A 14,658-nucleotide genomic window follows, 5' to 3' on the forward strand; every position below is an offset into this window, starting at 1 on the left:
TTTGTCAAATTTCTTATGTTGTAAAGGTAAATAACCATCACTACAGTTTTACAATAAATCCTGTGGATGGAGCCAATTCCTCTTCCTGTTTCTGCAGATGGCTGCATACTCATTGTAGGCAAAGGACTACACTATATACGTTTTTGGTCATTTTAGTGTGGATGGAGATATACTTTCATAAATGATGCGAAAATGCTAGTGGGGACTGAGATCATTTTTGTTAAAAAAAACAAACAAACAGTCATTACTAAATGAAAACATAGTAGTGTAAACCAAGTCTAAACCTTATCATATAATGACCCTCACCATGACAGTGAAGTCATCACCAACAGCTATCTAAAACAATAGGCCTGAAGCAACAAAACTCCAGAAGAGATGAGCAAAAAAAGTTGTTGAAACTTACCAATCAGGAAAAGGTTAAAAAGGAATTTCAAGGCTCCGGGACTCCACCGTACCACAGTGAGAGCCATTATCTCCAAATGGAGAAACATTTGAAACAGCGAGGAATCTTCGCAGGAAAAGCCGGATTCCAAAAGAACACCCAAAGACCTGAAGGCATCTCTAGCCTCGGCTAAACTGTGTTCATAAATCCACAAGAAGAAAGAGACGGAGGTAAAATCTGCAAATTTTATGACCTTACAGTACATTATCCCATTACATTTCACAACACTACACTCAAAGTTTTTGCATTTAGTCAAAGGATTTTTGACTTGCACTCATATTATAGTAGTCTGTTATATTGCGTCATACTATTTTCTTTATATATTTTCCATTTATTTACATACATTATAATACAAAATTTCAATGTATTTGCCTGTTTTATTGCCTGTTTATGTGGAGATGGAGTCATTTTCTGCAGTAACATTTCACCATCATTGCATCAGTACAATTACGCATGTAACAAATAATTCTCTGGAATCTTGAAAGTAGTATTCATTGGTGAGTACCAAGGTAGAGACTTCTGCTATGCAACAGTAATATCAGGGCTCCACTAACAATTGCAAAACAACACCTGGATGGTCCCCAAGCTATGTGGAATAATATTCTCTGTATGGGAAGGTCAAAAGTAGAACTCTTATGGATGACACAGGCCCAGGATGTCTGAAATTTGAAAGTTAAGAGCATCAGATTGGCAATAAAACATGGCGTGTCATGCATGCGGGTTACGGGAGTGTGCTGGAGGCTCTGTACCAGAGGTTAACCAAAGAATGGGTTTAGACGAGTCATGGTCACTAACCTCTATTCATTCTACCGTGCCAGAGAGGAGGATGATCCCACTCCAGATGAGTGATCTCACTTCTGGCATTTTCCAGTAGTCTTCTAGTCAACATTAAATAAAGGAATGGACCCAACTGGATATCGGCATTCATTCTGATCCAGCACCAGTGGGAGTCAAACTTGCCCACAGAAGCCATTTGTTGTGAAGACTCTGTGCTGCTAAGGAGCTTAGCGCTATTTACTTTTGGTTTGTTTTTTCATTTCTTATCAATTATTAGCATAGACGCTATTAAACCGTACATTACAAAATGTCCCCCAACCCTTAACATTGTCCTTTGTCGGTTCGCTTTTACCGCGGCAGTAGTGTGATAGTATGGAGATGTTTTCCTGCCTCAGGACCCAGAAGACTTGCCATTACTGAAGGATCATGAAATTGACACTTTGCCAGAATATTCTTAAGGAGAAATGTCTAGTCATCTGTTCGTGTACTGTAGCTGAGTCATGTACCAGGTAAAGGACAAAAAAAACAAAAGAAAGTCTACAACTGAATGGCTGACAAGAACAAAATTCAAGTTTTGGAGTGGCCCAGTGAAAAGATTCATGGGTCCCAGTGCAGTCCCACAAAGAGTACAAGTTGGTGACACCTTAGCATCAAACTGAACAGTTACAGTATATGAGGAGATACATTCACAGCATAAACCTTACAGAAGCTTGAGTGGAGGAGCACACAGAATGAATCCAATCCCAAACACTTTTTACTAACTTCACCGATGACATGGGACATCGATAAATTTTAGCATCAACACTAGAAAATTTTATGAAGGTACGTTCCATTCAAGGAGCTATGGACATTTGAATATGATGGATGACAGGCTCTTGCAAATTGCACTAGGCCAATCATAGTGAATGTTGGCCACAATGAGCCCTATTGCATTTTATCACAGGAATTATGTCAAGCCTACAGTAAAGAATGCCATTGCATGTAATGCAGACCAATTTACCCCATGAACATCTAGGCAATCAATGATATTGGTCATTCCATGAAGGATCACTCAGGTGGTGTGCATCTATGGCTCTAACTAGTGCAGGGGTATCCAACTCCGATACTGGACGGCAACAGTGGCTGCAGGTTTTCCTTCCTGCCATTTTCTTAATCAGTAACCAATCTTTGCTGTTACTTAACTTTTCCCCCTTCGTTTTAGCTGCCTTGTTTTTATTAAGATTCTTTGCCCTCTGAATTGCTACTTTTTTTTCCTTAAATGGCACCCAAACAAAAATGAGATGTGAAGCGAGCCAAGAGACGACCAGCTAAGTTGGGGCCTCAAATTGTTAACAAAACTCATTATTTAATTCAAAACGGCCATGTAACACCTGGTTGCGGCAGAGAGATGGTCATTTCCCGAGGGTGGGACTGGACTGCGCGTCTGCCCTGAGGATTGCCAACCGAGCTCTTTCGTTGTGGGGCGGGTGTGGTAACGCGCTGTACCAGTGCATGCTCCCCAACCTGACCTGACCCACTGTTGCTCTCCATTCTGTCAAAGCAAACATTTCCAACACTGTTGATTTTCTTTTTATTTCTTTTAAAGCACCACCAAAATGTTTTGTGGACCTCAACAGCTCAACATTATTGTTATTTAAATAACCAATATTTTCTTTGACCTATCAGGTCATGCATCTTTAAAACTAGGCTGAACACAATAACCATTTTTGTGGGTGGACAATTCTTACATTGATGATGTTACACAAAAAAATGATACTTTGGAATATTTCCCCCAAAAGAAATAAGACCTGAAAAAAGTATGAAAATTAGATTTTTCTCAAATTTTTAGGGGTGGGAACCCGTGAAGAAACAACCATTTTCCATATTGCACCTTGACCCTGTGTTAGGATATAGTGGGTTGGAAAATGACTAACTGACCAAAACTCTGAAATTTGTGCTTGTGTGTTGATGTTGTTATTGAAATGTAGTTATGGTAAGAAGAGCCTTTTTCCATCAGCACATGATGAAAATCAGACAACAAATCAAGACAGGATGTCAGTCCATCACAGGGCACATACAAAGCCATACCTGCAGTACAAGTGGAATCTTAGAAAATCGTACTGCTTAAGTTAACGTCTGAAATAAGTAATGCTGTGACGGGACACATCACAGGATCCATTTGTCTTGGATAGATATATCACTATTTATAGCTTTACTCTCTATTTTGTAAATAGTTATAGGGCATAAAAGATAATTCAAGAGAAAATGTTACCATCCGCAGCAGGCAATATCTTTGAGAAAAAATGCAATTATTTATGGCAGAATGACAGAATATCCTTGTGAAATAACACAACCACCTTCCGTTTTTTTTGAGTGATGGGAATACGTTTTTGTATGGCAATCCACGGTACATGCAAATCTTAAATATGGAGTGGATCTTGAGGCATTTGGTAAAGTGAAGCTAAGGAAGTCAAGGATCCAAAAGTTGTGAAAATTAATTATCCAAAACATGAACACCCAGGCCCTAGTGCAAGTCAGCCAAAATTATAAACCCCAGCAAACAAGTAATGCACACAAAATAACATGACAATGACAAAAAAAAAACAACATTTAACTCCAATGTCAAATTTCTTTTATGAGAAACAAACGGCAGAACAGAAACCATAAAAAAAGCCTGCAGGAATTCATGAAAGGTAAAGAGGCTTCAGTACATCGAGACCTTTGTCCGCATTTATCAAGCATCTCAGAGTTACTCCTAGGAATTGTACTGAAAATCTGATTAGGATAGGAATTTGTCTTAGTCTTGAGTAGGACATGAGAAGTATTTCATCCCTGATGGAAGATGGCAGGAATCGTGGGGTAGAGCTGTCCTTTCATTGGATTGGTTGGTCCAGCGCTGTTTCAGCTGTGGAAAGGACAAATGGGGGAGGCAGCTTGATGGCTGAGGTCTCATACTATGTGATATCATCTACTGTAAAATTTTTATTTTTATACTGTATTGAGGATTTGTTCTGTGTATTGTATTGACCCCCTTCTCTTTGACACCCACTGCACGCCCAACCTACCCGGAAAGGGGTCTCTCTTTGAACTACCTTTCCCAAGACTTCTTTCTTCCATTTTTTCACTACAAGTTTTTTTTAGGGAGTTTTTCCTTGTCGTCTTAGAGAGTCAAGGCTGGGGGGCTGTCAAGAAGCAGGGCCCGATAAAGCCCATTGTGGCACTTCTTGTGTGATTTTGGGCAATAAAAAAACAAATTGTATTGTATTGTGTAAGTAGTTATGAAATTCCCTACACCCAGTCCCAGCATGGAGTAGGAGTTCATAATTGAGACTGAATGATGTCACAATGTTATGGCACCACAAGCCACAAAATGGCACTCATGAAGGCGTTGTTTAGATTTCATTGAAATCATGAAGATGTTTTGCAGTTTACTGATATTAGCTCTACAGCTTTGCCACAGAGATAATAATAAAAATAATATTTAATGTAGGAAGAGGGGAAGAAGAACAAGAAGAAGAAGGAGGAAAACATAAGGCCGAATATTGCGCTAAGCTACACATAAACTTTGTCACTTTGTAACAACATCAACAATAATACTGCAACGAACACCAAGATAGGAAAATTGAGGCACATACACTGAATGACAGTAAAGCCTGATAATGGGTATGTTCATCTCTCTATTATAAAAAAATAAAAAAAATAAAAAATCTTGGAAGGAAACGAGATGTGATTTTCTCTGAGACACTTTTGTCTCACTGCCTTGTCTCGCGGGACGTTAAAGGACGGCTGCTGTACAGGCTTTTAAATGTTTGAAGCGCTGCACAACATGCAGATCACGCAGCACAGCAGCAGCTGATCGAGCAAAGAGGAGGTAAAAAAAAAAAAAAAATAAATAAATTGGTTTCTCATTGTATCACTGTTTAAGAGGGGGTTTCAGAGGAGCGACCGCATCTCCTTAGCGTGCGTTCTGCCCCCCTCTTTGCAACGCGAGTGGCAGAGACGCGAAGTGGTTGGCGCATAGCACAGGCCATGGGGGTTGGAGAGCAAAGTAAGCAGTGGTCTAAGCCCCCTAGTAATATTATTATATATATATTTTGTCAGGCATGTACAGCAGGGGAAATAAGTGTGCTCCCTGGACAGGGAGATGGGATGGACAAGCAAAGCAAGCAGGGGGCAAAGCCCCCAGTTTAACAAAAAATGATCCACAGCCCTACTTTTACAAGTATAACCTTCACACTGGCTATGGAAAATGCCTCGTAAAGTAACACTGAAATTAGCCACAGTTATTCCAGTAGTTCTGATCGCCTTCCAGAGTTGACTGACGTGTCTGTTAATCTCTGTGATCCCTCCCCTCCCCCCAATATATCTTCTGTGAGGCTCTATTTATACAAGACCCTGGGAATCTCCACCTGCCTTCTTAAACCTCCTCCATTTTGTAAAACGTAATACAAATGTTCTAGAATTTTGTGCAATGTAGAACTCAGCCTACCTGTGTGAAGTTTTTGCTGTCAATCACCCATCCAGCCTCTCTTATCTTCAGGGTACAACACACTTTGCATCCTTGACCAACTGTGTGCGTTCATCCACACTTGGAGCAATGATCTTTGTGTGTGTGCCTATTCGCATGAATGCGGCCTGCTTTAGCATCACCTCATGTAGAGTCGTGCTTAAAAAAACAAATTTGCATGTTACCATGCTGTAAGGGCATTCAATATTTGGTGCAAAATTCAAGAAATGAATGGTGGCTTGTTTTGACATACCTAAAACATTGCTATATTTGAAAGCTACATTTTACACTGTCACCCACGTGCAATTGGGAGACAGCTGAAAGGCCTTAAGAATAGTACTACCACACCAGACCAGGGGGTGGCGAGCTCCACTAACTCTCTCTCTCAATCTTCTGCAGACCATCCACTGGAAATCTCACTAGGTCCCGGCAGCAGTGATGACCTCACTTCCGGCACCGGCACCATAGATGATGTCATGTCCGGTCCCCAGAGACATCATTTCCGGTCCAGAAGACATCATTTCCTGCGTCGGGCTTTAAAGTTGCCATCTTTTCATTTTACAATCAGTTCTGTTTTGGACTCAACCCTGTGAACACAACCAAATCAACCCATTTGCAGCCAAGGCACAATATACGGGTGGCTGCCCCAAACCTTCTCGATGCCTGTAGTCTGCTTTTCTGACAACATGTATCGCCACCAACACTTTCATTTTCCCTGACTGCGCACGGCTTCTCCACATACAGAGGAGCGATCATGTAACACACAAGATTTGTTACGAATACTATTCCATCTCTGTCAGATCAATACAGTGAAACCTTGGATTCTGAGTAATTTGGTTTGTGAGTGTTTTGCAAGACGAGCTAAAATTTTTAATAAATTTTAAGTTGATAAACGAGCGAGGTCTTTTAATACGGGTAGTACGCATACGCTTTGTCCGGCGAGCGTCATGTGGGGATTGTGGGTAAACGTCTCCCATGCTCGTTCTCAGTCGGCGTGCCTCACTCATATAGTCAACATCCGTATGAGCTTATACTGTTTACTATAGCATGGTGACCACGTGTGTGTGTGCTGTAACGTCCAAGTCCCTGTCATGCACCCCAAAACACGAGGCTGAGTCTCAGCACTTTAGCAAAACCAGCTTTATTCAGCGTGAAACAGGAACAGCATGGTTATTTACTGTAAAGGAATCTACTGCTCTCCTATACAGAGACACAGCAATCAGGCAGGGTCGTGACCAGGTTAATACTGTGCTCTCGCATTTATAATGTTCCTTGCATCACCCATCGATGGCAGGCGCTTATTGCTTGACCGCGATCTTTTCTGATTCTCTTTTACGGCGAACTGCTACGGTGCTGGGAGCCTGCAGTTAGTTGCTTGCTTCGGGACGCTTACGTATTGTTCCATTTGGGGGGAATCCCAAAAGAGTTTAGAAACCTTACAGGGTGTAAAGCATTTTTTTTATTATTTTGTGTCCAAGTGTAGTGACTCTTCAGGCAAAAGCAACTGTCATTAGATAGGTTTCCCTGTTAAAGTCGCAAAAAAGGAAAAACATTCCAGTGAGCCAATAGATAGCAGGGATTCCTTTAGTTAGAATGAAGATTTTGTCATTAATCATTTTTATATAAATATTTGTGGGTTGTGAAACTAATTATCTGAGTTTTCATTATTTCTTATGGGAAAATTCGCTTTGATATACAAGCGCTTTGGATTACAAGCACGTTTCAGAAATTAATGATGCTCGCAAACCGAGGTTCCACTGTATCTTCTTACGAGTTCTTTGTTGTCCAGTGTTTTCCAAAACATTCTGCCTTTCCCAAGATGTGTGTGCCAATCTTTACCAGAACGTCATCTTCAAGCAGCTCTTAGTAAGTTAGGGCAGCTCTCAAGCTCACCTAAATACTCGTGAAGTTAGAACTATTTTCCTAAATCTGAAACATTTGATAAAATGCATTTAATCCTATTTCTACAAGAAAGACCAAATTTGTGACACTCTTGAGATTTTTAAGCTAGCCTGGGCTGTTTTGCTAGTCTGAGACACTTGATAAATACAGACACATATCTCCACCCTGTGTGTATAAACTTCTGCTGCCATGTGTGCTTAACCCTAACCTAAAGAAACTCACGGCACTGCAGTTCATCGCTGCCATCGTCACAATCCTCGTCCCCATCGCATCGCCAGATTGCCGGAATGCAATTCCCACTTCTGCATGTGAACTGGGATTGCAAGCAGGAGTCACTGTCCTTGGCTGCAATGTACAAACAAGTAAGGTGGGAAGGTTAAGGGCAATTCTCTGAGGAGATGTTTCAATATATCCACATAAAATGTCGGCAATCCAACCATGCAAAAAATCTGTAAATTTGATCACAAGAAAATGTTTCCAGATCACATGCAAGATTGCCAATTATCCATGACAGGTGATCATCACTCCCTGATCAATCATTTTCTCCAATCAGACTAGAAAGAAATGCTTATCATTGAACTGCAAGGCATGACAATAAAAATTAATTTAATACCAGAAATGTAGTGGTGAATTTACCCGAAACACATGTGGTGATCATAATATGACAAAAAATAAAAAATATATTAAATTATTTACAGACAGACACAAACAATGAACATCCAGGGCCGGCGCGTGAGGTGAGGCAATGAGGTAATCGCCTCAGGTGGAACTTTTTCATGTAAATGTTTTTGTTTCCCCCCCACAACATTACGAAGCGTGTGAACCTAAAACATTACAAGCAACATTCAGTACTTTATTTCTATGCTACCTTAAAAGATCTTCAGAAATATTTTAATTTAAAAATTTTCAAATTTCGTATTACGTAGTTTGAAACGCCCCACCACCCAGAAAACATCCAGATGTCAGTACTTGCTACTGGCGTTCATTCCCTAATTTATACATATCGCCATAGGTGCCATCCATAGATAGAGATTGGGGGAATAGGGGGGCATTTTCAATCCTGGAGCAATGCCAGAGAAAAGTCAAGATAATAAAAATTACTTGAAATATCCATACTTGATGCTTCAGCCTACTGAGGCTATATTCATACTGCAGTTAAATGTTTCTCAATTCCATTTTTGGCTCATTTTTTTATGCTCAAGTCCTTCTATCTACATCAGGGGTCTCCAACCTTTTTTCCCCCCGAGAGCTACTTTTACAAAATGAAAATGACCGAGAGCTACGCGTGTTTTCTAACGTTTATTCTCATAGCTTATTTCAACCCAAACAAACTGAATAAGCTTGCTTTCCCTGAACATTTACAAAATGTTGGTGTCCACAACTCACATTATGCATTAAAACATCACGAAAAATATTTAGTTCACCTGCAAGTGCATTCTGTATGTCTGTACGCATTTTATAGTTTATCTCACACTATTGAATTAAAACATGGATGCTGTCAAAACCAAACAATGCAATTCCAAATCCATAGATCTGACTTCTTCATTTGTCATTCCATGTCACTGTGTCACTTTATTCATAGGTCCAGTGTCACGTGTGATGTGTTATTTAGTTTTTCAGATGACTGGCACTGAGGTGTCTGGTGGAGTGGAGCCACTGAGGTTCACTCTAATGGAGTCATTTAAATGTTTATCTGTCAGTCTTGTTCTGAACTTTGACTTCATGACATTCATGTCAGACTCACAGAGGTATGGAGACCCAAACAAAGGAGACATTTTCAGAGCTGCTTGGTGAAGATTCTTATAGCTATGTGGCTCTACTAAGCTCCAGAAATACTGAGAATGCTGTTGAGACTTTAACTGCACATTATTTTGAAGGTTTACTAATATATAATATAGAAAATCCAATGTCTCTCTGTCCACTTTTCACGAGAGAACTACTTAACGGATTTAGATCGGGTTTTTTTCTATAATTTGCTTGAACACTCCTGTTGATTTTGCGACTTCTCTCATTTCGCTATATATCATAGTTCACTTTTGGTACCGATTTATTTGTGCGAATCCGAGATCCACACAACGGGCCAGGGGTCGGGCCTTCCTCACTTACTCGCCAGCTTCGGGGCGTGTTCCTTAACTCCACTTAGCTAGGGAATGAGAGAACGATTGAATTCAACTTTGTTTGATATTTAAAATAAAATGTTACTTAGGTCTTGATGAGTTGGAGTCCGGATATTCTCTAAGTGTATACCACATTGAAAAGAGAGGTTGCAATTCAGATTGTGGATCGTGACTTTGTGTTAAAAGGACCGTGATAGGATTTTTTGGAAAGATCGCCACCCCCTTTTTTAAAATTTATTTCACAGTTCTGTAAGATGATGGAATTAATGTCACATGAGTGAAAAATGAATTACCTTTGAATGTCAACATAAACAAATATCATTGTCCTGATACCTCTTCATTTAACTCTCCAGCCTGCCAGGTAGTTTACAGATGTTGGTGACAGCACCATTAAAATTTTAATATGCAGCCCTGTAAATTATAACATATAGATTATATTTATGACCTCAAAATAAACTGCAATAATATAATCACAGAATTCCATGAAATAGATGTATAATATGGTGTCATTTTCTAACCCAGCTTAATACAGACCAGGGTTGCAGGGTGAGGGCTGGAATCTCTTTCAGCAAGCACAGGGTGCCATGCCAGTCCATGGCACAGCGAACACATGTCCACACACCAAATGCACAAGTCTTTGGACAGTGGGTGGAAGCCGGAGCACACCCACGCAGACACAGGGAGAACAGGAGATGTGAACCGTGGTCTCCTTGCTGTGAAGCAACAGTGCTACCACTGAGCCACCCACCACTTGATCAAAGCACCATGCAGTCCCAACATTGATGGACTGAAGGCCAGAGGTCCACATGACCAGAATCGTCTAATTCTTCAACATGAAGCCTGAAAACCATGAGGACTGATTGAGATCATTTATGTTAGGCAGAATGCCTAGGGGTGGATGGGTGGTCTCATGGCCTTGGAACCCCTGCAGATTTTGTTGTTTTTTTTTTTTCTCTCCATCCGTTTTTTTTTTTTTTGTTTGTTTTTTCTGTCCTCCCTGGCCATCGGATCTTGCTTTATTCTTTGTTAATTAGCATTGCCTAATTTCATTTTTATTTTATATCTTTTTCTTTCTTCATCCTGTAAAGCACTTTGAGTTCCAGCATTTGTATGAAAATGTGCTATAGAAATAAATTTATTATGCAAAGAATGTAATATCACCATCCAATGAATGGACGGCGTCGGTTTTCACTACAAGATAGCAACTATAGCAAACGTTTTTAGTGTGTCGGAAGCGAAGGTGTAGAGCAGTGTTTCCCAACCTATGGATCGTGGCAGCATCACAGGTGGATCACAGCCGACCCCGGATGAAACCCCATCCACCGGACTGATGATCGCAATCAATCTACAGCAGGTGGATCACAGTCATCTTCCCCAGTCTCCGCTCTGACAATCATGCTCGATTCACAGAGGAGGAAAAGCATTGACAACAGAGCTTGATTCATTTAATGCACTGATGGTTGCATGGGTCCCCCAACTCTAACTTTCAATGATCGAGCTTGATACACAAAGGGAGATCACCCTAACCCCCCACCCACCCAGACGACTGCACTAAATTCACAAAAGGGGTCAACTGCTCCCTCAAGAGGGTGGCAAACACACCAGCATGTAAAATATTTGGTCTTGACAACACGAAGGTTGGGAAACACTGGTGTGGAGTATACTTAACAATTCGCTGATAGTGGACAATGGAGGATGGAATTCGAGGAGTTTTAGAACGTGTTAATGTTAGCTCATGGAAGAGCTTCTGACACTTTGAATTAAATCAGTCTTTAATGGTCAATCCAAAGTCTAAAGTCATGTCGATCGTTTAATATTACTTTAATATGTCCATGTATCCTATTCTATACCAATTTGAGGATTATTATTGTTAATGTTGTAGTTGCTGGATTATTGGCTACAGCAGGGTTTTCAAACTCCGGTCCTGGAGGGCCACAGGTTTTCATCGTAAACCTTTTCTTAATTAGTGACCTATTTTTGCTAATTAACTTCTTCTGAATTAATTTTAATTCACTTGTTTTTTTAAGATGTTTCTCTGAATTTCTTCATTTCTTTCTTTAAACAGAAATCAAATGTGAAGTGAGTGGGCCAACAGAAGACCAACTATGTCAGGGCCTCAAACAGCAACCAATTTCACTCCAACCAGTTGCTTAATTAGGTGCCGAGTGTTGTTAATTAAACCTGTTCTTTAATTCTATGGCTTGTTGCTGCTCTCACTGTGCAACAGCAGACATTTCAGAAATTGTAGATTTTCTCTTTTCTAAGAGCAACACTGTTAAAATGTTTTGTGCACCTGAGCAGGTCAGCATTCCTGAGAACTTCACCTTGCTTTATTTTCAGATATTGTTATGATGGCCACAGTTTGCTGGTCATGTTTTGGCTCATTTTGTATTTCACTATTGTTTGGCTGCTAATTAAAGAAAAAACAATTAAGGCAGGAGGGTCGCAGTGGCTGCAGGTTTTCATTCTCACTCTTTTTCTAATCAGTAACCAATTTTCACTGCTAATTAAATTCTTTTCCCCTTCATTTTAATAACCCCGTTTTTAAGGGTTCAGTGCTCTGAATTGATTCTTTTCTTCATTAAAATGACAGCTAAACAGAAATGAAACAAGCCAAAAGATGACCAGCTAAACTGGGGCTTCAAACTCCAACCAATTTCACTCCAATCACTTTCTTAATGAGAAGCCGATTCTTGCTGTTAATTAAACTCATTATTTAATTCCATGGCTTCTTGCTGCTCTCATTCTGCCACAGAACTGTTGATTTTCTGTTTTTTCTAAGAACACTGTCAAAATGTTTTGGGTGACCTGAGAGATCAACCTTACTGAGACCTTCACCTTTCTTTATTTTCAGATATTGTGTCATGGGCACAGGTGAGCTGGTCATGTGGCGGCTCATCTTGTGTCTCTCTATTATCCATCCATCCATCCATTATACAACCTGCTAATCCTAACTACAGGGTCACAGAGGTCTGCTGGAGCCAATCCCAGCCAACACAGGGCGCAAGGCAGGAAACAAACCCCGGGCTGGCACCAGCCCACCACAGGGCACGCACCCACATGCCAAGCACACACTAGGGACAATTTAGAATCGTCAATGCACCTAACCTGCATGTCTTTGGAAACCCACGCAGACACGGGGAGAACATGCAAACTCCACACAGGGAGGACCCGGGAAGCGAACCCAGGTCTCCTTACTGCGTGGCAGCAGCGCTACCCACTGCGCCACTGTGCATCCTGTCTATTATTTGGCTGCTAATTAAGGAAAGGGAAACAACAAAGGCCCCCCGAGTCAAGTTAAATAAATCGAAGGCAAGCTAATTAGCAGCAAAAACTGGTCACTAATTAAGAAGATGGTTAAAATGAAAACCTGCAGCCACTGCGGCCCTCCAGGACGGGAGTTTGACAACTCTGGTCCGCAGTATCTTGTTGCCTATCATTTTTTGGCCCCCTTCCCCTAATATGTATGATGGATCGCACGCCCATACACATTGTACTGTATAAAAAAAAAGGTGGTAATTTGTGGAATCTGCTTAAATTCTCATACACCATGCTTGTTAAAAGATTTGGCACCACGCGCCTTTGGGTGTCTTAACTTAAAGAATCTGAAGCAGCTTATATATTTAGAGAATCATGCGGGATTGCGCCGTTTTATTTTTTGCTTCATATTTATATACATTTGTATTGAGCGAAGTGCCGATTTTCGTTTGTAATGGTTTTAAATATCGTCTTTTCTACTGTTTCACGTTTTGTTTCAAAAATGATTATTCTTCGCAGCATCACGATGCCAGTACTGTCTAGCATACGTATTATATGGGTATCGTCCATATAGACCTATGGGGGCTGCAAGGGGTTGTTAGATGTGTATTATTTCACGCGCCGACCCAGCAAACATCACACTGGTTAGTCAAACAAATACATTGCGTCACTTTTTTTCTTCCTGTATGCTAGCCTGATAATTACAGGTGCTCAATAATCCGAACAACAAGTTGAGGGCGCCACATTTAGGAATGGATGCTGTGTAGCTCAGCAGGCCCACACTACGGAAAGAAAAGTATCACATCTTATGAAATGTTTCTACAAATTCGTTCGTAAGCAAGTTTTGCAAAGCATGAATAATACAAGCCCTGCTCTACAACTTGCTTTTCATGATTAATCCTTTGAATTTTAAAAACTTGGACATGTCCTCGCATGGCTGTTAACTAGAAGCCAAAAAAAGGGGGCGCGGATCTTAACGAACAGGCATATGGGCCAATTATAATCGAGAGACAAAATTAACTGACCAATCATATTCCGGCACCCATTGTGGGGAGGCGTGGACCTCGCAAAGCATATGCGTCCTTGTCGAATGAATGACTGTACAAAGTAGGAAGATAAAAGTAGTGGCGCCAGAACAGAAAAGGTAAGAAAGTGAACGGCGAAAATAATATCCAGCGTAACTCACCCGACACCTGGCCATACAACTGCAAGCTGATACACATGAAAAAGACCGCAGCGGCATAGCAGCAACTCATGCTCGACCTCCTGTCTCTTCTGAAGGGCGGAGTGAGAATGTCAGTAGCCGTGTGCTTTCAAAACGAGGATGGATGGAGGTAGTGCGCATGTGCGGTAAGATGATTCGTTTACTTCTCTCTATGGACAACGAGGCAGTCGCCTGGCAGGCAGGCAGACCGCCCCTTCGAGGCTGTAATATGGGTAAAGCGGTTTAAAAATGCAATGTCATGGTATGTTACGGCATGACAACAGTCAGGTTGTACCGGTCACGAGCTGCATTCTTTTCAAACGCGTTACAGACGAGTTTAGTTGTTTAATCCGGCACGAAAACTCAAACTGTGTGAAGACTTCTTGTTGAAATGTAGTTAAGGGAAACCTTTGCTTCAGAACTGGGTGAAAACAGCAGGTAGGCTACCTGAGGTAGCAAACTTGAACGGGCA

At 40.9% G+C, this 14,658-nt stretch overlaps 1 protein-coding gene across 2 annotated transcripts in view; it reads right to left on the reverse strand.

Annotated features, from left to right (window-relative positions):
• The window catches only part of LOC114662879 (very low-density lipoprotein receptor-like), a 55,595-nt gene extending 41,265 nt beyond the window's left edge, over positions 1 to 14,330 (reverse strand). The window contains exons 1-2 of one of the 2 annotated variants that reach the window (XM_028816591.2): positions 14,169 to 14,330; positions 7,830 to 7,952 (exon numbers count right to left, since the gene is read on the reverse strand). In XM_028816591.2, coding sequence (XP_028672424.1) covers positions 7,830 to 7,952; positions 14,169 to 14,238 — 193 coding nt within the window. In that variant the 5' untranslated portion in view covers positions 14,239 to 14,330. The remainder of the gene's footprint in view (positions 1 to 7,829; positions 7,953 to 14,168) is intronic. The other variant, XM_028816592.2, reaches the window with a different exon arrangement.
• Positions 14,331 to 14,658: the final 328 nt, after the last annotated feature.

The sequence above is a fragment of the Erpetoichthys calabaricus genome, chromosome 12, assembly GCF_900747795.2.
Source record: "Erpetoichthys calabaricus chromosome 12, fErpCal1.3, whole genome shotgun sequence".
Lineage (NCBI taxonomy): Eukaryota > Metazoa > Chordata > Cladistia > Polypteriformes > Polypteridae > Erpetoichthys > Erpetoichthys calabaricus.